General features: G+C 41.6%; 1 protein-coding gene across 1 annotated transcript; it reads right to left on the minus strand.

The window, feature by feature from the left end:
• Nucleotides 1–1,015: 1,015 nt before the first annotated feature.
• CALM1 (calmodulin 1) lies at nucleotides 1,016–12,698 on the minus strand. The gene is made up of 6 exons (XM_054161917.1): nucleotides 12,566–12,698; nucleotides 9,410–9,440; nucleotides 8,359–8,502; nucleotides 6,195–6,301; nucleotides 4,672–4,807; nucleotides 1,016–4,450 (listed from the first exon to the last, which is right to left on the minus strand). The coding sequence occupies exons 1-6, from the start codon at nucleotides 12,566–12,568 to the stop codon at nucleotides 4,422–4,424; spliced, it is 450 nt and encodes a 149-aa protein (XP_054017892.1). The 5' UTR covers nucleotides 12,569–12,698; the 3' UTR covers nucleotides 1,016–4,421.
• Nucleotides 12,699–24,193: the final 11,495 nt, after the last annotated feature.

The following is a 24,193-nucleotide window of genomic DNA, read 5'->3' on the forward strand; positions in this document are numbered from 1 at the left end:
GATACTCACCGATACAGGTTCTTGGAAAACATAAATCCTCCAAGTACTGATGCCCTCATACAAATTTTCCATGGCAAACAGCATCAGGAATCTTTGGAACTCCAGATCCATACAGGATTTATCATCTAACTAATTACTACAAAACATTATATTTGGATTAAAAAGGGAAAAAACAAAACAACCAAAAACAAAACCAAAAAAATACCTACCAAAACACACTTTTAATGTTTTGGAATTGCAATGCTGTTACATAAAAATCCCCACACAACTTTATGTATGTTTGTCTTACTGACCTTAAACATCCACCTGCTCTATTTGCAAGTATGCCATTTACTTTAAGCATCAGTCAGGAGAAATGTGGCATCACCCTTCATCACCCATCCTCATGTGACTGCTAGATGTCTGCAGTCAGGAGACATGCTGTGGTCCTGCCACAGTCCTTTGTCAGATTTTACTTAAGTCATTAAATTTTAAAATCAAACCAACCCACCCCCCCCAAAAAACCCAAAATAAACCCAAACAAACTCTTACTGGATTGTAGTAAAACCAGTGTTCCAGTCAGTTTCATGGCAGGGGAAAAGCAAGGCTCTGTTAACCACTTCTAAATCCTAAAACTGTATTTTTAGCTTAGGGTGGTGTCACCTGAGAACAAGGATCTGCATTAACATCACACATATACTGCAGTATAGGGACCAAGACACAGCCTCATCCCTCCTCACCTGGGCAGGCACAGGGACTGATAGCTGCAGCACACTACCCTGCCCAGAGGCTAGACCCACTCCCACACGTGCATTTAACACATTTAGTAAGATGTAGGGTAGTTACTTGATCAGTTTTTGATAGCATCTGTGTTTCCAAAGCTGCACAAGTGTGACAAATGGTTGAGGGCTAAGAGTCTTCTACCGCATCAGTACCTTCCCCCTCCCACCCCCACCCCCAAAAATAAAACAAATGCCCCATACCTGGAGACATTTCAGCGCCTGAATTAATAAAATAAGCATGATAATGAGTAATCTATGTTAAGCATTTTCTTACCCTTTATTTTTTCATTATGATCAGGAGTATGATTAACAGCAGTTTAAACTTTAGCAGTACAATTTCAGTATTAAATATAAAACTACACTGCAAGTTGATGTATTTTAAAAATGGTTATGTATACTCTAGCCTTAAATTTATGTATCAAATACAAGTTAACTCAATTGTTTCTTGCCTTGACAATTAACATATCTAACAGATTTCAACAAGCCAGACACCCATCTTTTCCATTAAAAAAAAAAAAAATAATAAAGCAAGCACACCAACTCTTATTCATAGCAAGGGGGTGTAAAGATTCAACACTTGCCCGAGTGTTGTGCAAAGAATAACAGGTTTGAAAGAGCCAGTTAAATAAGTATAATGATAAACCTAAAGCTAAGCTGGAGGACCTTTAGATTAACTTCATATTTCATGTATTACTTGCATCAGTTGAGAGCAACATGAGTTACAGAACTTGCATGAAAACAAGCCACTTACAAGCAGGTGGTTAAGCTTGATCAGTTTATTAAAAGGATTATATGACACGGTTGCCTGCAATAGCAGGGGACTGGATCTGATGACCCAGGAAGTTCTTTCCAGTCCCATGTTTCTAAGCCATGCACCGAGTGTATCCAGCCCACACTTTCACATTTGGAAAAAGCCAAAGCCACACACACACTCACAGAAAAATAAAATAAAAAAGTCCTTGATGACACCATTTCATTTCTCTAGATATTCACTATGCAGAAGGGAACAGAGCTGAAGTCCTGTACAGAGGATACATTTACTCGAGGTTGATGTGGTACTGAAGTCAGTTAATAATTAGATACCTCCAGGCAGATTCAGTTACAGGGCATACCAACACTGCACACTGCCAGACAATTTCTAATCAAGCCAAGAACCTCTTGCAGGAATGAGGTCTCTTTACTAGCAAGCACAGAGCACACCGAATAAGCTAAAAGCAGCTGTTCTTAAATGAACTACCCTACCAACCGTGAGTGAATGACAGATAGATGGTAAGAAGCATTTACCTACTCAACAAGATCTCTCTGCACACTCAGGCAGAAGTAATTAGTTCAGAGCAGCAACCATTGCTCCTATCTTGCCTGTCTCTTGAGTACGTTCTCTTTAAAAGCTGGTCTAGATTCTGTGCAGCCATTCTCAAACACTACCTGTAAAGTAGCATTTTTAGTCTTGCATGGCAGCTGCACTTTCCAATAGCAGTCAGACATTCCCATCATTGTGGTCAGTTTGCTAGGACAGCATACACAGCCATAGCAAAAAGCCTTTTCAACAACTTGAGATCTAAACAATTGCCTACATTCAGCCCATCTAACTTTTAGGCACTTGGTTAAGGTGTCTGGGACCATAATAACCCAGAACTTTCCCCCCCCAACCCCCCAGAAATGAAAACAAAACAAAAAGAAGGGGGAAAAAAAAATTAAAAAATAAAAAAAAAAAAATCACTGAAGGCAGACAGTCTCAACTGCCTTCTGGAGGTGTCTTTTGACCCCCACTGAGCAAAGCTGCATTTCAAGCAACCAAGTTCTTAACACAGGCACCTCAGTTAGACAGGATGAATGGAGACTTGCATCTCTTTCAAGAGATAGTATCAAAACTCTCCAAAACCAAAGGTAATTAAGCAATTAAGGTTTGCAACTCCTTACGTTTGGAAACAAACTTACAGTCAAGTAATTAAGCTGCAGTCCCTCCCTCCCAAGCATAAAAGCCCTCCACATGGAGGCTTTGCTATTAAAAAAAAGAGCGCATTCTTCTTTCAAAGGAGAGTGGACATGGCTGCTTTGCCACTCATTCATGAGGAAGCTGAAGGATCAGAGAACACTTACTCAGAGACCTGGAATGACTAAGCACTGCTAGTGCATGCAAAGCAGAAGTAACAAGATGGTTTTTAAATTAACCCTAGTCCTCTTCTCCACCCCACAAAATTCATGCAAGTGTTTGAGAAGATAGTCAAGACACAATAGCCCCAGTTTACAAAAAGGCTAAGGGTTGTTTGCTGTCATTTTTTCAGTATTGTAAAAGAAATGTCCTTTTGTATTCTGTGGGTAGAGAAATGCATTTTTGGCATGTTTGAGAATCTTATCTATGAAGTCCGTGCTTTAGATTCTCCAACTAGTTTCTATAACCTGTCAGAAAAAAACATAAGCAACCTAGCCATGTTTCCCCAGTATTGACAAGCATGCTCAGAGCTCTCCACTTTAGTGAAATGAGGTGTTACTTCTGTGCTGATAGTTGACGAGTCAGCATTACACGACTTTGAGACCAACTAAATTAACATTGTCGTAATATGAAAGGCAAGCACAAGTTCATTTATTTATAGCAAAGGTCTTGGGTTACAGGAGGTCAGTTCTTGCCATCTTGAAAAGATAGGGGATAACTTATTGCATACATGTGCATTATAATTTAGCAGCAAGTCATTCATAGAAACACTTCCCTCCTACTGCTTTTTTGGTTTAGTTTCTCAATTATATATATATTTTAGCTTTACAAAGCATTTAACACCACCTTTAAGTTAATGGTCTTTTATTGGAAAAAAAGACTAGCATTTACAACTTGGAATGGACATAAATTGTAATATCTTGAACAGCAATGTTGATAGTTGTGCTGAAGTCCACAGGCTACTCCGCCAGCTCCAAGTCATGGTACAGAAGGTTTTAAAAACATGAGAGTCCAAAGATGCTCCCTTGGTGAAGGTTTCTTAAAAATTTTGTGAACGGTAACAGCTCGACACCCGTTTCACTATAGTGCAATGCAGACAATGTTAAAACCATATCTTAACAGACATGCCATCCATAGTTAAAATCATCCTATTTTTGGAGCACACTGCTACGTACAGGAGAACCATTCAACCTTTAGGGCATTTTCTCTAAGTTTTGCATCCTTCAACCATTTTGCTGCATACCATCCTGAGGTATAAACCAATTTTAAAGTAAACCAGCTATGACAATTTATACTACAAATTGAACTAGAATCCACTACTGAACAAGAGAGTGGATCCTTTAGGTTGGTTTTGTTTTGGTTTTTTTCCTTCCTTAATACAAATGTCTGACTGTGCTCAATTGTCAAGCTGCATGCATGAAAAACTGGCCAGCCCAAACAGTGTAATAATTATTAGCAAATGGAACTTTTGAGTTCACTAAGTGCTTCCTTTTTTTATTATTTTCAAGGTAGTACGATTATTTATATTGTAAAACTGATGTTTAACTTTATCTTTTGGGGACAGGACCACCAACCATTACATGCAGTTTGTGGACAGAAGGTATTTTGACATTCAGTTTTGCTATACAGAAACAGAATGAATAAATGAACATTTTTTTTTTTGCAAGAGGTAAGTAAAAGATTCAATTTGATTCTTCTAGAGGAAAAAAGGTGTAAAGGAGGTCTCTTCACTTTGCAGTCATCATCTGTACGAATTCTGAAAAGATAAAAAGTCACTGTGATTTACTGTCTCCAGAACACTTCAACCAGTCAGTCTCTTAAGCATGTCTGGCACTAAAACATCCCTTCCACTGCACGTAAGTTTGTTTGCAGAAATGGAATAACTGAATAAATAGGTGTCTCAAGTACTACAACCGATGCCCTATGTAAGACTTTCACTCAGAGTAGTGGTTTTTAGTCAAGACAAGCATCTTTTACCTTCATAGTTGACTTGCCCATCCCCATCAATGTCTGCTTCTCTGATCATTTCATCTACTTCTTCATCTGTTAGCTTTTCTCCTAAGTTTGTCATAACATGACGTAGTTCTGCTGCACTGATATAGCCGTTGCCATCCTGTGAGGAAAGAGTTGCACAAGATCATGACTGACAATCCCGACAAGATCTCTGGAACCATATCTAGGTTCCCTGCAACTGGTGAACTAGCCTTGCAGCTCTTGGGATGGATACCAACCTAGTACACTATATAACTCTCCAGTATGTGCTAGTTCCTTTGCTTTATGAAGCATGCATGTTGCTAGGTTCTCGTACACCGTTACTGTACTGTAATAACTGCATGCCTCAATTTAAAATAATGAAAAATATAGTCGTTACAAATATCCTTTTAAAAAAATACAAAAACAACCCACCAGAAAACGTTTTGTTTAGTCTCTACTGCCTAAGCAACACCAAAAAAACCCACCCAAACCATCTTTCTCTTCCATGTAACACTACCTCTGATAACCAGACTGTAGGTGGCTAGGGTAAGCTTCTTGGATAAGATGATATAGAACAGATCTTTAAAGAACACATTTAAATTATACTTGTAAGGAGTTGAGAACCTTTACGGGGGGGGGGGAATGACACTTCTAAGTCAGTGTTTCATTAGCAATATCCAAACCTAGATTTCATCCCATGCTCTTTCAGAATTTACCCTTCTTTCAACAGGAAAAATATACTAGCTTAAGAAAGAATTTTATATGATGATCACAAGTTGATAAGCTTTCTCAGTGGCCTTAAATATAAACCTAGTCTGTAAAAACAACACCACAGGGTTTTATTTCCTCTAAGACATTTTCACCTAATTACTAAACACTGTTTTCCCCATAAAAAGCAGTCAGATCATCTTCCACACATGTACGTGCATCAGCTTAGCAGCCACACCAGCCACTATTCAACACAAGTTTCTTATGACATTTGTCACACTCAAGCAATTAGAAGTGGAAAAACCCTGTTCTAGAAATAACCGACTTTCATGTATGACCAGGTATCCTTAAAAGATGATGCAGCAGTTCTTAAGTCTTCCTGAAAGCAACCTTAAAGTCCACCTTGGAAACAGAACATGCATGATTTCATTTCCCTCTAAAATACAGATGACACCTTAGCTTCAAAAGCTTCTATAAATAAGACCTTGTGCATCCACGCAAACATTTCTTCATTTCCCTCAAAGTCAGAGGGTACTGAACATCCCCCTACCCCTCACCTCCCAGAAGCCCACAACCCCATAAGCATCAAGTTGTGCTCATCTCTGCTCCTAACAAAAGGCCAGAAAGTTTTCCTCCTGGATGAAGCCCAAAGCTTAGACCTGCTGTGTAAAGCAGGTATAATCAGCTTGCAACAATGACAATTCTGCTTCCAAAACAGCCCCTGCTCTGTTTCCAAATTCTTCAGCTTCTACTAGTGAACCAAGGAAAAGACAGATATCATTACTGCTTCTATGAAGTATTTGTACTTTTAATAATACCTTGTCAAAGACTCGGAATGCCTCACGGATTTCTTCCTCGCTGTCTGTGTCCTTCATTTTTCTGGCCATCATGGTTAAAAATTCAGGGAAGTCGATAGTGCCATTGCCTTAATGAAAAGAAACTTTCAAAAATTAAACTTCCATGCTTTCATTCACACCAAAAAATAAATATATCATCTGCCATTTAATTTAGCCAGAGACAAGACTGACACATTCTCCATATATCATTCCAATCGGTCTTCTCCCCAAATCTCTACCACTACCTTTCTGCTACTATGGCTTGCAGTAACCACTGTCACTGCAGTGTTTCAGCACAATGAAAGCAACTATTGTCTTCTCTCCAGGTCAAGCCATACCATTTGAGACCAAAGTGGCAAATAAGATGTTAGTCTGATGCTCCAAGGATAACCAATATTAAGAGACTTATGTTTACCTCAGATTGCTTTCCAAATTATTTTTTTTGTTTCTTTAGACCCTCCCAATTGCTATGGGAGATTACAGAAGGGAATACATCACATAGCTGGCACTACAAATCCAGGATATCTAAAATCTGAGAAAATTACACTTCACAAAGCTGCACAAATACTCGATAAAAATCAACTTCCTTATCAACATATGCTGTACACCACAAAAGTAATGCACCATTTTAAGGGGCAACAAGATCTCTAAATTCCAGCCACGTGATAAAAAAGCTGCCATTTGGCACTTCTGATAAGCTTAGCAGTCAGTGTTCTTTTAAGTATTTCACTGCAAAACTGAAAAACCCTGGTAACATCCAGGTCTTTGATTTAAGATTTCTGTTCTTTGTTCTAAGTAAGAATTCAAACTTCAGGCTGCTCAAAGCTACAAGGTAGAACTGTGAAGAAAAAAAAAAAAAGTTTAAAACAGCAGAAACTAGAATTGCGTAGTCATGATTCAGTCCTGTATGGCAGAACCTCCATGTTAACTAGTCCACTGTACAATTAAGATCTACCCATTGCTTGAGGGAAATGCACAAACTCATTGAGTAATTATAGCAAAGCAACTAAACAAATTGAGTTTTAAGAAAACCTTTGCAGCTAAAGAACTACGGAGTGAGGCTTATCGTCAAATTTAATCACCTAAATTTGAACAGAGGTCATGTACTCAGCTTTGGAAAAAACTTAAAGCGAACATGCAAAATAATGGCCAATCATTCTGCCACAAACCAAATATAAACAGATGGGCAGGCATACTAATCCGAAATCCTCTTCTTTCTCATCATATTTATCAGTTTCCTGATCTCTCATCTACCAGAGAAGCACTGTGAATTGCAGCCTAGAGAAGCCATCATGCACAAACTCTGTGTAACACTGAAAATCCTGAAGTTTTCCAGCTTCTGCATCCAAGAGTTAGCTATTAAGTTCCTCTTACACTTTTAGGAAAAGTACCTGTAATTAATGTAGCCTGAAAACATGGTTGGACAACCTATACTCTTGCCAATACTTTCACTCTTTTTTCAGAGATTAAAGAAAAATCACTATCACAACCAACATAAAAGATCAGAGCCTTCACCTCACTGAGGAGGAGAAAGAATTATTCCTGACTGCTGCCCATCTGGAGTCTCAGAAACAAAATATGCAATTACCCTTTTTGGCATCCATTAAAAGTAATTGACAGACTTGATATGGAGAGGTTTTCCTGCTTTTGCCTCAAATCCCTCCCATCTATTAGTGAACCAATATACCACATTAATCTATACAATCTTCCCATGCTGCATTTTCAGTTCTTGGATTCTTAGCACTATTCCAGCTCCTGCATTTTTTGGCCTTCAACAAAAACCACAGACAGCTATTAATACCAACACGGGCTGACAAACCCTGGGTGGAAATACAGGTTAACAGCAGGTCAGGGCAAGTCAGGTAACAATACGAAGCTGTGACCCATAAAATATTAAAGGCAAACAGCATAACTTTGGCTCTGCCCATCTCCTTTTTACTCCTGCTAATAAAATTAGCATCTTAACTGCTATGCAGAGAGCAATCAAAAAATTGACACCTCTGAGTTCAGGTTCTACCAAGAATTTTGAAAAGGTTTCAAAAGATCAGTATCACAGAATCCTCTCTACACAGTCCAAGACCAGGTGTTGAGATCATACATACTTAAAGATGATCACAGTGCTAAGAACTCTCTTTTCAACACTTACCATCAGCATCTACCTCGTTGATCATATCCTGCAACTCTGCTTCTGTTGGATTTTGACCCAATGACCTCATGACAGTTCCCAGTTCTTTTGTTGTGATAGTACCATCACCATCTTTGTCAAATAGGGAAAAGGCTTCCTTGAATTCTAGAGGCAGAAACAGTCTCAATGTTTAGTAACGTCACCAGCATGAGAAAACTCCATACTAAAAAAAGCACTCCCCTGGTACAATTTTAAGAAACATTTAAGCTAACTGTCCACGTACTGACATAATTAACACTCAGACAGCAATAAACATTTACTTAGAATATCAAGACAATTTGTATAGTACATTCAAATTTATTTAATGTGGCTACTATCCACATTAAAGCTCTAGAATGCATTTGAACATCATCCTGCTTGAGGCACAGCTGCAACATAGAAGCTACCTGGGATAAAAGCAAAGGGACACATTGGGTTCTCATCACACACTAACAGTTATTTTTCCTGTATGTCTGTTGCCATTTACCACTTATTTTTAAGGTAGCAGATAACAGGAGTCAGTGTCAGCCACAAGTAGGCAAATCATCTCCACAAAGTCAAATAATGCTCCTTCTCCCAACCAGCTTGAATTATAGGCACTGCTGGAAGTTACTTAAAAGACACTGGCTTATATTAATGTGTAGTAAATCCATTTCAGGTTTATTTTTTGTCATTTCAAGCTTATCTTCACTTTATTTAAAAAAAAAAAAGAGTACCTAGGTCTGCTTTGACTCCAAGAAGTTCTCTTGAGTCTAGCAATTATTTCTGTTTGCAAGAAATCTAGAAGGACTTGGCTCAAGTCTGAAAGTCTAAAAAAAAATCATTATCTGTAGTCCAAGGAACAAGCAGTCTAAATTAAGAGGCAACAAACCAGTAATCTTAATTTTTTTTTCAAGCGAGTGCTTTTTAGCAGTGTGTTAGTAACAGGCTTGAAATTGTCAAAGTTTTTCCATTATGCACAAGATATTTTCTTTTAGTCACAACAGTCACAAGGGGTTAGCAAAAAAATATCATTTCTCATCAAGACACTTACCAGCAATCTGTTCTTCAGTCAGCTGATCAGCCTACACGAAGAATAGAACATTTTAGAATATCGTTTACCTCCAGCTATGTCAAGCCACTAGACACTTTAAATTTCAGTAGTGGTTTATCACTACTTTTACAAAGCCACTTTCAACCCCTGGAATTCTGCTCCTGCAAGGAGATTCCACTCACCTACACCATGCAACTGTTTCCAAAAGCATTTTCACAGCTGATTTGTTTTGAAATTGCAAATGAAGAACCAGGCATGCCAGCCTTCAACTTGTGAGGATTCAGTTTGGTCAAGTGAAGGACATAGGACAAGTTCCTTGCAACTGATCAGAGAGGCATGAAATCCTTAATGTGTTTGGCTTTCTCCTCACATCAGGTATCACCGCTAGCAGTACAGTGACCCTAATATTGCGTGGGGGTACTTGCACATAGTGGACTAATGTCAAGTGTGCCACCTAGTGATCTAACACTAAAGTCTACCCTCCCCCCACCACACCGCATCAAGTATTAGCCTACGGTAAGCTTAACAGAAAGGACTGTACTCTGATATTAGGAGGAATTACTACTCAGTATTAAGGAGCTTTTTGCCATCTCTAACAATGAAAGTGTATTTTTCAAGCATTGCGCTACTTGTCCATTCAGCCAAGTAATCTAAGGTGCCATACACTGATATGCAGGTTGTTTTGTACATTATTTTAAGTGGAAAGATTTAAAATGTCTAAGACCTTTGGTACATCAAAAGACCACTACTGCATTCAAAATGGGAAACGAAATGGGCCTAGAGCTTAACTGTGCTAACCACATCCTTCCAGAAGCCTCCCCACTCTGTATGGATAAAGCATCACAAAAAGCTCTGCTGCTTGGACTCAAAGTAGTTAACCAGCTCTTAACGGAAAAATAAGCTTCCCTACTAACTAGAAAAGGAAAAATGTGGAATTTTTACACACCTAGTCATAGATACTAGAGAATACACGGTACTAGCTCATTTTAAACTCATCTTATTGGGCAGTTTTCACTAACAGATCAGACACTTTTGCAGGTCAGAGACAGCAGGCATCCTGGAACCCTCTTCTCCTGAAATACCGTTAATACAAGTATAAAAAACACTTCACTGTAGTAAAGAACAACAAATACAATGGAGAGTTAACAGGCTATACAATCTAAGATCTTGCATACAGAAATAGGGTAGGGTTGAAAGCCTGCTGTATATGTTAAATGATATACACATTTAACCTATAAACAGGTGCTGAGTATGGGCTTTCTATACGTTTTAATGTCTGTATGTAATGATTAAACCATTTCCCACATGCACAGTGGGGTGGAAGGGGGCAAAAGTGTAGAAATGCACCCAGCCAAAGACATGAGTTCAAATTTAATAAATCTTCAATAACAGCAGAAAACTTGTGTTTAAAAGCTAGTTCCTCCTTCCACAGTCTGCTATTTTCCAGAAAATGCGAGGTTTTACTTAAAGATTATCCAAGGAATTTACATAACAGACTCAGTGCCCTGCAGAACAGGAAACAGAGCCACACCTCGGCAAAAACCTCCAGCCCACAGCACCAGCTCACCGCCCCATTAGTCGGAGCTCACTCCAGGTTTCTAAAAATCGGATTTCAAGTTAAAAAAAAAAAAAAAAAAAAAGACCAACCACAAAACAAAACCCAGACAACTTCACACACTGTAATGCCAGTAGCACACAATCCGACCTTAAAGCGCCTCAGGGTTCACCTTACCACGCAACAGGCACAACTACTGCCCGCTTGCCCTAGCTACGGGACAAAGGTACCAGGGCTGGAGCCACCACCCCACCCAGCCAAGTCATCAAATCCTGTCCTGGTGATGTCAGCCTTCCCCGACAGGAAGGGGAGACGGAGAGACAGAGCCGAGGAACACCCAGATTGCCAAAATGTGATTAGAGGTCTGCCTGCAACTGTTTCACCACTCTTGTAGGAAGCGAAAAATGGCCGGGAAAATCCCAGCCTTTCCTCTTGCCCTCTCTTGCGTGCAGTCCGGGCTCGCAGCGCAGCGCCCGATGGCCGGGGGATGATGTGAGCCGCTCCCAGAGCCCACCATCGATGCGTTTCGGAAAGCACGACAGAGGCTGCCATCGCCCTCGCCGGGGAGCGGGCGGCTCGCAGCCCGGCGGACGCAACAGGCGCCTTTCCCGGCCAGCAGCTACCCACTGCTGCAGTGCGTCCCCGCTTCCCCTCCCTCTACAGCCGACGGCACACAACGTCCTCATCCTTCAGCCAGGACCCGCCTGGGCTCCGCAGCCATCCCTCCCCATCCCTTTCCCTCCCCTTGGCGGCGGGGGTAGTGGCTCTTCCCCCGCAGCCCCCCAGGGAACACAAGAGGCTGCGCCCCCCACGCCAAGCCCCTCGTGCGGGCGTTGGGCCGTTTCCAACCGAGCAACACGCATTGCGCCCCGATCTCCCCTAGCTAGGGGGTGCGCGGGGGCCGCGGAGAAAGAGGAGGAGATATGATGTAATGCAGACAACGACGGGCTTCGCTGCTGCTGCTGCGTTTTACTGGGAGATGGAGGGGGGATGATAGGGGTAAGGGCGCAGTAACTGCAACGCGGTGCCCTCCCCCGGGCCGCCGCCGCCGCCCCCCCCCCCCACTCACCCACTCCCCCCAGTCCCTGCGCAGTGCAGCTGGAGCCGAACGGAATCCTCGTCCGCAGCCCCGCGCCCCGCCCGACACGGCCCCTACTCCGCAACGCGCCCTGCCCGGCGGAGGGTTCGCAACCCGGGGAACAGTGTTCGTCCCTTTCCGGAGGGAAGCAAGTGCCGCCTGCGGGAAAAGCCGAGGCGGGGCCGCGGCGGGAAGAAGCGGGGCGCCCACTCGACAGGCTCCAAGGAAAGGGGAAGTAAGCGGCGGAAGAGGAAGGGCCGCAAATCCGCGGCGATCCCGCGCAGGGCGGAGGCATCAGCGTTCACCATCCCGCTCACCCCACAGGCACCGCGGCGGGAAGGGCTGCGGCCTCCCCTTCCCCCTCCTTCCTTTTCCCCCGTCCCCCTCCCCCCCCCGGAAAGAACCCAGCTCCACTGACCCGACCGTCCCCGGCTCCGCATTGAGCCTCTATCAAGTCCTCTATGCGCGAAATCCGCGGCAGCGAGGACACCCCGAGTCTTGGTCGGCCGGTCGAGCTACCTACCATGGCGTGATGGCGGTGGGCCCAGCGGCGGCTGCACGAACTGCGCGACCACGAGCGGCGGCGGCTGCTGCCTCCTCCCCAGCGCGGCTCAGAGAAGTGCTGGGGCTGTGAGCCTGCGCGGCCGCACTATATATGTAGGGCGGTATCCCTCCGCCGGAGAGGGGCCTTTTTCTCTCCTCCCCGGCGCGGTATGTGTGAGGGTGACTGCGGCGAGCAGCCCTGCCCCCTCCGCGGCCCGGCCCCTCCCCTCCCCCCGGCGAGCCCGCTACCCCCTCCCCCAGCCCCCCTGCAGCCCCGCGGGCGCTAGCTCGCCCGCCTCCAGAGGCGCGGCTGGCGGCTGCCTGCCCGCTGCGGGAGCTGGGCCAGCGGAGGGCTTCGACCAAGCGGTGCCCTCCCTACCCTCCTCCCACCGTGCTTTACTCCCTTTTCTCTGTTTCCTCGTTCCCTGAGGTAAGAGCCACGCAGGGACAGGCGGGTGAGCAGCCCCCTTCCCTTCCCCCGCCAGCTTCCGGGGCGACACGGCTGCAACTCGCCGCAAACTGCGCGCCTTTTCCCCGGCCCCGAAGCCGGACGGCGAGGGTTGAGGGCAGGTCGGCCCGGGCACTGGCCGTTTTCCATCGAGCACTGGTGCCATCGGAGACCGCAGGGGCCAGTCAGGCCGGCGGGGAGAGAGCTGCCCGCCGCGGCGCTGCGTCACCGCAAGGGCCCCGCCAAATCCCCGCCGGCACCGCATCGAGGCCTTTCCCCATCGCTGTCTAGGCCGGGACCCCCGCCGGGACCCCCGGGGCTGAGAGGAATCTCGGACGAGTTAGTGCTTTTTTTTTTTTTTTTTTTTGGTTCTAGACAGCATCCGCGCTGGTGCTGCTGTAGCCTGCGGCTCCCCACCTTCCCTCCACCCCCGGGGAGCCTGGAGCGGCACCTGGGAGAGAATGATGGCACGGGAGGGTGTTGTTTTAATAAAGCACATTTAGGGGAAATCGGAACGACAACGGGGGTGTCGTGGAAGCTGTGAAGCCGGTACGTTGAAGCGAGCATAGCTGCCTTTTGATCGTAGGGCTTTTGTCAAGCACCAAAAATCGTATCTGACTGTAAAATTCAATCTAGACTCAGATGGTCTACGACTGACGTGTCACTTAAGCCCCTTCTCAGTAGAATGGCTGTAGCCTACAAGTAAGCGAGCAGCAGCAAAAGCATGTCCTGATGTTAAAAGTTTCTGTATTTCTCCTCTTATCTGCTCTGGGTTTGAAGATTTTGTCCACCAGCTGATAATAACCCAGGTAAATATTGTAGCAGTCAAACTGTACACCCTTTAATAGATACACAAGCACAAACAAATCTGGACCCACGTTGGAATCAAGAACTTTAGTTCTGTTTGTGACAGGTACCCATAGATTTTGAGTATCCTTGTAGTTCAGGATATTTTTGCTTGAGGTTTTAGTATGGGCCTGTCAGGATTGGGAGGCTAGCAGCATATCCAGTATGGCCATTATTGTGATGGCCTGCTTGTTGTATAGCACTAAGTCTTTTAAAATCAATTTTCTATTGTTCTTTTTTGAAAAATCATGCATACTTTAAGTCTTTGAAATAAAAGACAAAATCAATTGGGTTCTGTTTGTTTTAACAATTTCAACAGTTCTACCACTGAAGTTACAATTTATTTTGTTGCCTTGCTGGAACACAGTGATAGGCTGGCAAACACAACAGTTACCTGTTTAAAAAAAGTAAAATCGCATACTTGCTGTTTCATAGTTTGATTCCTAAACCATCCTAATATTTGTGTAGAAACTAGTGTATGAAATGGTGTCAAGAAACCAATTTGCCACTGGCTAGTTTGCAAATGCTAGTTTTATAGACAGCAAAATGTCCAGCCTCCTATTTTTAAGACACTTTTTTTAAACTACTAAGCAGTGACATTGGATTTTATCTATTTATTTATTTTGCTGTGGAAGAACATGCAAATCAATCTCATTTTAAAACCAGACCAACAATTTAAAGCTATTTTCTCAGTTTTACTTCTGTGAAGCATGGCACAATGTTTCAATGATAGGGGCTACAAGAGTGTTTGCTTGGGTAAGTGAATTGTGGAACTCCCCAACCCTGCCAAGGATGCGTGAAGAACAGTGTTCCTGTACAAATCATTCTCATTGTGCTGGCCTTACACAGATTAACATCTCATTATTAAAACACTTTAATTCTGTATAAAATATTGGGCAAATACCATCTCGAAAAGATAGATAGCTAATGCTGCCTCATGGTCTTGAGGCAAAATGTTTCTAATGTGGAAGGCTGAAGGTATTATCAGAGGAATTATCTTCCCAACATTTAAATGTGACAGTTTAGAACATGGGTGCCTTATTTCACTTTCTTTAAACTCATGTTGTATGTTCTTCCATTGATCCAAACCTTCGTTTATTCAAAGGTGAAAGGAATTAGATTTATCTGTTGAGGAGAGTCTATGAGACAATTAAAACATACATTTCTTTTACAAACTGTCAGCATTACAGCATTTGGACATACATAAGGAAACCTAGACAGCCACTCAGTGAATGTTGCCAAAGATTAACAGGGCCTTTGACTAGAAGGATTGCTGTGCATTTATTCTTTTTTTAAAAAAGAACCTTTGTTGGTTTTACTTTTGCTGACTCTTAATGGTTCATGTTAATTCATTTATATTTTTTTAAGAGAAATTTTAAAGTTACTTTCAAAGTAACTTGGAATATAGTTACCTTGCTTTATTGAAGAAAAAAATCAGGATGATACATTAGAGTGCCACAGTTAGGTTCTGCAGTAGTTTCTGTTAAATTGCATCATTTTGTATTTGAAAATATTTCACAGCTAATGCTCAAAAATAACATTCTGACTAAGGGGATTTTTTTTTCCCTAATCTGACATATGGCAGTGGTAAATGTAAACAAAACAGAATACTAATGTTTTGCTGCTTATTTAATGTAGGAAAAAAAACTCATCTAAATTGGCCTCCGCCTGCTCCTCGAAATTTTGCTTTCGCTCAATTGTACAGCCTGATTTTGATAGTATTCTTTGTTCTCTCCAAATTTACATTCAGTTGTGGGCAGGCAAGAAATGCCCCTGTCATTCCAATGACATACAATGTCAAATGATTTGCCAGAATATTCTACAGTCTCATTCAAAGTGTACTGGATCTCAGTGAGAGCTGGACTGGGCCATGGAATCACTCAGTATTTGTGCCTAAAAGCATAGAACTTGGCCATTCCGTTGCTACAGAGCTTTTTTTATGAACAGAGGGCTATGCAATAGCCATTAAGATGAATTTCTGACTGGATAGATTTAGTGCTACAAATTATTTTGCTCTCACTAAGCATGCTTTTTTGACTTGTTTTTAAAATACAATGTTAAGAAAATGTTATTTTTAAAATGTATTAGTTGCAGTGAAAGACATACAACCATTCTACCAGGTATTACACTCCTAAATTTTGCCTTAATATCATAGTAAGGTTACAGTGTTGGTCTCTGTTTCTGCAAAGACTTAACATGTCCATTCTTTGGGAGCAAGGTTTGCTTTTCCACCTTGGCTTCATTAACATAAACACAGAAGAACATGGCTTCACACGTAGCAATTGTTTTCTCATATTATATATACGTAAGTTAAAAAAAGAACCAAAATGAAAACATTTCACAGGCATCTGCCTCAGGAGAATGGATGTGAGAACAGATGAAGTTTGTCATATTAAATGCACAACTGGGAGAGATGTAGCTTACCAATACATAATAAGTTCGAAGTATAAGAAACCAAATTCAAGTATATACACGTGTGCAATATCTGTGCAACTGGAAGAAATTAATAATTAGTTTTCATGGCTATAATATTGCCTGCTATATGTGTGAGCTACCCAGACTGGGATCAAGTTTGTTGTGCTGCTTTTTATTCTCTCTATAAAATTCTGTTCATATAGGTAATGTTTACTGGGGAGACCATTTTCCACAAAATTAATATAAAATTAATATTTCTAAATGCCATTGGCAGCTGTGAAAATCTAAGCCAGTATCCTTGTAAAAGTACACTGAGCTTCACCAAGATTGCAAATAAGTGGGTGGAACTCTTTTGAAATAGAATGGGATAGAATTTGACCACATTTATGCAAGATGTGAAAATAAAACTTGCTATAAGCTTAACATTTAAATTTCCAGACCTGGTAGCTACTTTAATTTGGAACATACATGTTCTTGTAGAGCACTATTCCTTTTTTGAGAGAGAGAGAGAAAACCCAGAACTACTAAAGTTTTTATATGCTCATGATTTCTTTATATCTGCCTCATTCCTACTGGTATGTATCAAAATCAGATACCATTGTGGATTTTCACTGAGCATTGTTAGAAGTCCATCTGTATAATTGAATAATAGTTGCTACCCACATTGAGTGTCTTCTGTCTTGTAAAGTTTTAGGTGGTGATATAAAACTGATTTAGCTGTTGGTTAGGACTAAATTATTTACACATTGTCATTAAATTAGTGAATCCCTTTCTATGTAGGTATGTAAACTGGCATCCTTGAGACCATATAATTTGACAAGTTTTGTGTTTTAAACCTAGCGATTTGAGTTTGGAACCTTAAAGATCCTATCTTAAAAGGACTTGCAGAGATAGGAATTACAGACCTACTCCCATACATAAACTCAGTCATACAACTGCAGATTAAACATTATACAATTTTTTTAAACTAAAGTGCTTCTCCTTGCTTTTTTACATTTGCAATGTAAAATAAATGGAAAAGGAACAAAACTCTTTCACGCAGTTTAAAAACCTAACTTAACTTCATAGTCCTGTGAAAAGTTCTCTAGAAATATTGGAGTATATCAAAACAGGATTTTCCATCTCTGTTTTTGTAATTGCCAGTTTCATAGAAAGATAAACATGGGATGATTCATGATATAAACAGAGATTACTCATTCCATTTTTCTATTGTTTATATTTTGTTATTGTTAGTATTTTTACGGATAGAAGCCAAATCGTAGCCATTATTTTTCAAGTGCAGAATAGGACAATATTTAAATGTGTTTGTTAAGTATTTCACATTGTAACATAACATTGTCAAGCATACCTAGGTCATGCCTCTCACTGTTGGATACATGTACATGAACTGTATTTCCTGATGGTCATTCCAGTTAATGCATCTGCATAGAATATCCAGGTAATACTCTGTATAGAAAGTTACTTATGAAAACAATCTAGTGATAGATTGTTTCTGATTGTTTCTGATTGTTTCTTATTTCACTAGATGGGTTCCTCAAAAATTTTACAAGATGCAATGTAACAAACAATAAAACAATTCTTAGCCGTATTTACCTTATTAGGAATGGCTTGAGTTTGCACTTAATTTCTTAATATGTTGGAAAACTGAGTGGACCAAAAATTGGTGTACTTTATAGGTTCAAATTTCTGTCTTAGAAACTAATAAAAGCTGAACAGCTGTTGCTGATACACATTTTGAACCAATGTATAGCTTATAAGGATATAATAAATAACAGTAAACAAATACGCTTCAGAGTTTTAAGTCCTGAAAAAAGGTGGAAATCAGTTAATTCAGCTGCAGTACGGCTGTTTCTCATTTCAGTTTGTCCTGTTTAAAGATTGCTTTTTTTACATAACAAAAATTATTAACTGAGCCTTCTGCATTGTCTTTTACACCTCTCCTTTGTCCATGAGTAATTAATTTTCAAACAAATATTCTCATGGGGAAGGATATATATATATATGACAACAGGTATGTAAAATCCACAGATACACCTAATGACCAAGCCTTCCTTACATAGGGCCAAATTATAATTTTCTAGTAGGTCTGTGTTAAAAAAACAACTTTCTTTGGGTCAGGTAGCACTGTCATAAGTCTTCATGCTGTAGCTAGAGGTAAAAAATGAAACTCCACACACACATTTCAAGGGTGATCATAATTTTAAATCATAGTTTTCTGGTTCAAATTTTCAGCAACCGTAAACATGCCCTGAAGACAATAAATCCATGTTAATTTGCATCAGTTATGGATTTATTCTTCCTTCCTCTCACACACTGAGAACATGGAGTTTCGATCAGTTTGTCAAATTCCTTAGGATAAGAACCTGCAAGATCAAATCCACATGAGTTAATGGATGTCAAATACTGCCATCCAAGAGACATCCAGTATTTTAATCCACCATACTATGGAGCTGGCCTGAGGTGAGAAGTACTATACATACATCCCAAATTACAGATGCCAGAATCATTGCCAGGCAGTACTCTTCTTCATTTGTATAAAGTACATGAAGAAAGTTATGGAAAAGTTGCTCTTCTTTGGAAAGCTGTTTTGTGTTGTTTGTGCCTACATCAGTAATAAACCCATCTGATAATGAAGTAACTTCTACAACTGCCTGATTACCATTTTTAGGGGAAAAACATCCCTAAGTCTTTCAATAACCTTGAGGATAACATTTCTAGTATCAGTTTCTGGAATCTGTAAAAATAAATTCAATCTTCACAGCCTATGCCAAAGAACCAACATACTGCCTCACCCCTGGGAACCTGACATGACAGTATCTAAGAAATCCTCTATTGAGGGCTCATCTTTTAAAGTCTTTTAGTAAAAGTAATTTTTAAAACAACAGGAACATCTGATGCCTACAGAATTTAGGTTCTACTGTCTCTGTTCAGGTTTCTCTTTGATCCAGTTCTTTAGTCTAGAACTTCAGGTTTTTACCTTTGGGGGCACTAGCATGCATGTAGCCCAGCCTCTTAAAATGTCTGACCCTCAGGAGTATGCATGTGCCTCCACCCTAAAGCACCTCACATCACTGCTGAAATCCCAGAAGTGGTTCCAAGAAAACCTGGCTTTCTTTGTAAACCTGGAAAATAGAGGCATCCCATGGGGCCTGCTATTCCTGATATTTATGTGAAGGTAGAGTTCACATCAGCCACTTAATTAAATCTCTATTCTGGCTGTTTTATCCTGAAGCTGTCTGCTTCTGTGAAAGAACATGCCTAAAATCTGATCTATCCCAAGCACCTAGGCCTTTGTGCACACCTTCCCTGGCAAGCAGCATTCACCTTCCTTCCCCCCAGTATGGCTATTTGTTGGTTTGTTGGGTTTTTTGGTGTGTGTGGTAGCAGAAGTATGCTAGATGCTAATGAAGCACTTATATTTAGTAAGTGCACTGTTATGTGCTGGCTGTGAAGCTGTCAGCAGTGCTGTTAAACAGCAAAAGGCTAACACAAAGGTGCACTGCACTCAGAATGGAATTTTTGTGCTACATAGAAGGGAAGTACATTTAATGAGTTTATTTTGGTTAGCCTTCAGTTTAGTGTCAGGTCTGCCAATACTGACATCATTTTTCCAAGCAGGGAGCACCATCTAAGACTTCTCTGCATCACTATCCTTGGGGTGGGCCTGTGTGTGGGCTGATGCAGCACTCAGTACTCCAGATCATTTCACTTTGGCATCCATTCTGCTTCTGCTGTCTCTATCTCCATATTCTATTTTAGGTGCTTACAGAGCACCAATCTCCTTAACTAAAATATAACTGAAACAAGATATTCATCATCAAATAAGAAAGAAAAAAAAAGACTCAGACTATTTTGTTATTATTACGGGGTTAAAATAAACAGATACCTTTCTACTCCTCTTTTACCTTGTTCTCTCCTCATGGATGTACTGCTGGCCCACAAGCTTCTGCAAAAAATGAACTCTGTTCCATGATGGGTCCATGAGTGCCAGGCAGCCATCTAGCCTAATTCTTGGAAAAAAGCCATTATCATTAGAATTTTGGCTGTCCCAAGATCCTTGCATCAATCCCTCAGCCTCCAGTGGGACCATGGAACATACCTTAGAGAGTGAATCTCTTTAGATAACCTTGCTAGGCCCTTGTAAGGTAAGGGATCTCGCTGCCCCAGGCCAGCCACCGCATCAGCATTGCATTGGCACAAAGACACAGCCACAGAACTTGCACTTCAGAGTGAAGCGTGTTACTTGATCTGTAGCTATGGGGAAGGAGATGACTTTCTAACCAGGCACCCCAAAGGAAGGATATAGAGAAGTGATTGTCAATACACGGAGGATTTCAGTTTGCTGCAGATCTAAATCTGCTAAGACACCAAGCTTCCCTTATCACTTGCCCCATATTAAGGGGCTTGCCTTTCTACTTGGGTCTCTGCACTCGGCAATGAGCTCTGCAGGTACTGATGTCACTCTCAAAGGTGCTGTGGCTAATATTCACTACTAACCCAGAGCCATTACAGGGCTCTCAGCTGTGTCTCTAGCAAATGCCGTTTGCTAGTTTGGCACAGATGGCTCTACAGCTCCTCAGGAGTCACTTTGAATTTTGCTTGGATTGAGCCTTTGGCTTGACTGGGCTCTGGTGAGGCTTCAGGCTCCGCAGTCTCCACGCAGGGCTGCTGATGGCGATTAACATTATAACTAACAGCAGGGTCCGGATGGCACAGCACAAAACCCCAGAAGTCTCCTGTAGCCTGCTAAATGGAACTTTATTTTACCTCTCCCTTTTCCGCAGCCAGAGATGCCGGGGCAGAAGGGCTCTGTGAGGGGCCGGACCCCGGCACTAGACGCTAGCTGCACGGGAGAACACGTCCACCCTGCAGCCGGCCCGCAGGCAGCACCCCACGCCCTGCCAGGTCCCACAGTGCCAGCACGGGAGAGGCAATGTTTGAGACTGCCTGCTTCCACCCGCAGGCAGGCGGGTCGGCGAGCGGCAACAGCCAGCCGCTCGCCGGCGCCTCCACGACCGGCAGGGCCTATGTCTTTTCGCGGAAGATTACTGCTTGATGGCGGAGGAACCGACGTAAGCGGTGCCGAGGCATCTGAGGCAGGACTTTGTCAAAGAACGCCTGATTGGCTAACGGGACTCTGCAATGGGTAGCTGGTAAGAGTCAAGCCCTATGATTGGTTGTGCTGTACCTGCAATGCGTCAAGAGAAGATGCTGGAGTGCGTGTACTGGACGGCTTCTGTTGGGGACGGCTGCCGCCGCCAGCGGGAATGGCGGCGGCGGTGGCAGTGGCTGTCCAGAGCCTGGCCGAGCCCGCAGAGGCTTGCGAGGTCCTAGGGCTTTCGGCCCTTCCTGGCAATATCAGCAGCCGTAGTGCTCTATTTCCGGCTTCTTTGTGCTGCTGCAGCTTGCAGCAAGAGCAATTGCTTGGCTCATGAGCCAGAACTGGCAGGAAGCTTTTCCTTAGTTATCATTAGAGTCAGGTTTCAGCAGCAAAATGCAGCAGCAAGATAGTACTTCTTTTCTCATTCCTTCTCCATAGCACAGGGTGCCAGAGTTACAAAATCTGCCAGTGCAAATTTGTGTACTCTGTCCTTCCACTGTCAGTGTGTGAAGCACTTCTTGGACTGCTGCTCGAAGTGACAGTTTGAGTGACAGTCGGAGGAGGATATGCATGATGAAGCGATGAGTGATCTCTTAAATATCTTGCGAAACCCTGCAAAATCTTTCAACACAAAGAGATGCTTCTGCAAAATCAAACCCAAGCCGCAAAGCTGTGCAGAGGCACGCGAAGTTGGCCTGACTCCATCTGGGACTTCTGGACATTGTTGGGTATCTCAGGCTCCTCAGGCCTGGCCAAAGCCCACTGCAGCCCGGTTGCATAAGGAGCTGCAGGCATGCTGTAACCACTCATGTGGGGTCTTTCATATATTTCTAATTGATAAACCAGAAGCAAACTAATAACAAAGAGGCTTACAGGACTGCTTTAAAAACTGGGGGAGTTTCAAACCAGCAAAAACTTCCTGACACATCTGCAAAGCTAGATACAATAACTGTCTGGATGTAGAAGTAGGTTACAGGCTCTCACAATACTATCTAAATTCTTCAGTATTTCTGTTACTTGAGTGTTTCCATTGCTCTTTTTCAAAATCACATTCTGAAACAGTGAGTCAGCAAGAAGTCTGTGAATGTGTCAGGGAGCAGTATTTTAAATAAAGTTTCACTGTTAAACAATTATCGAAGACTAAGTTTACATATGAAAAAATAACAAATTTGCATATGGACGTAACAGCCCAATTTCTTGACCCTAATGAAAGTTTTCTCCCTAATTACGATTTTCATAATAAGATTATTGATGTGCTATTGAAGAATTTTGTGTTCAATGATAATTTCTTTCTTTTATTCTGTTTGTTTACTAGGAAGTAGACTTTGAGATCTTCTTTTCAGAACCTTACTGAGTATAAACTGCCTTGTTGCTGGCAACACTTCTTACTGTCTTTTTTCCAAATAATTCTTTCAAAATATTAAAAAACATCTAGCCACTTTTCCTTGTAGTCCTTGTCAAGTGGAACAAGTGCAATGAAACCTTTATGGGAAAATAGTATGCCTGTGTAATTACAATTAAAATGTTTATGAGTGAGGGTTTGCGGAAGTGAAAGATAAAAGTGAGATTGCAAGCTTGCTCCATTTCTTACTCGGTCATTTGAGGTTATGATGCATATGTCTAAAACAGCTTGTAGTCTTAACAAATGGAAAGGAAATGGCTGTAAAGCACTGGTAAAGGCACCACACAGTCTTCTCCAGAACAACCATAAACATTGTATATTAATTATAAGGCCAGTTTGTTTTATTAATTTGCTATAATGACTATACAAATAATAATAATAATGTCAAAGGATCTGAAAAAAGCATCGTCATACAATGAGAATGTGATATACCAGTTTCAGGGTTAACAAGTAATTCATTGTTGCCCCAGATAGTGTCCTGTAAAGCAGACTGTTTAAAAGAGAAACTCAAGAACTTTCATGTGTTCAGGACATCAATTATATTTTAAGAGTTGGCTTACTTTAAGCACAAGTTGCTAGAATGAATCAACGAATCTGTCAGAATAAATACCATTTGTATGCTTATTCATTGATCAAGTTCAAGTAATTTCAAATCAGTTATTTCTAAGTGCTAATTCCACTTCTTTTCTTTTGTTTTTAATGGGTGCTCTACATAGGCCATGTCCAAAGCTATCACTGAGTATGGGAAAGGTAATAGAGAGTAATAAGCAAAGTTCATTACAATTCTAAATATATTGCATTCAGAACATCCTGACTAAAAACATACACCATCTATTTAAAGCAACCATCTTAAAGCAACATATTTACAGCAATTACACCAACATCTGTTAAATATATGCAGGTCTGCCATCTTATGGAGCCTGAATGGTACTGCCAAATAACAGAGTATGGAGCTACATGTTCATATTTGGAGAACAGTTTGACTTTTCCCTTTTCAGGTAATATATTCTTTCTTATTAAACTTGCACCACTTTAACTTACTGTATCTATTTGTTGTGTGTATTTATTCCATTTATGTATGCATGCAAGTGTACACATGTAAATTACATAGTCAAATAAATGCATTGCAGTTTCAAATTCAAGCATGGGAAAGCTGTGGAAGGTGGTTGTTAACATTCTATGACAGCCTTGAGCACCATCATCATCTCCTATTTTCTTCTTCAGGACCCCTGTCTGATTAAATGTTCTGGTTAGATGGTGCTATTTAGTGAAAAGCTGTTCAGAAGTTAGCTTTAGCCTCTTTGTTTTGGAGTGTGACTATGCTGTATTTGCTGCAAGCTAGTCAAGCCCTATTCTAAAGACAAAATGGTTCATTTCTATATGGGCTTTTCTGTAG

This window comes from Dryobates pubescens, chromosome 5 (assembly GCF_014839835.1).
Source record: "Dryobates pubescens isolate bDryPub1 chromosome 5, bDryPub1.pri, whole genome shotgun sequence".
NCBI lineage: Eukaryota > Metazoa > Chordata > Aves > Piciformes > Picidae > Dryobates > Dryobates pubescens.

What these genes read in the sequence shown, in the direction of transcription:
- CALM1 (XM_054161917.1), bottom strand. An exon ending in CAACGAGGTAGATGCTGATG is followed by an intron (nt 6,302 to 8,358) that starts GTAAGTGTTGAA and finishes CTTTTCATTAAG; the next exon opens with GCAATGGCACTATCGACTTC. An exon ending in TGGGCAAGTCAACTATGAAG is followed by an intron (nt 4,451 to 4,671) that starts GTAAAAGATGCT and finishes TTATCTTTTCAG; the next exon opens with AATTCGTACAGATGATGACT.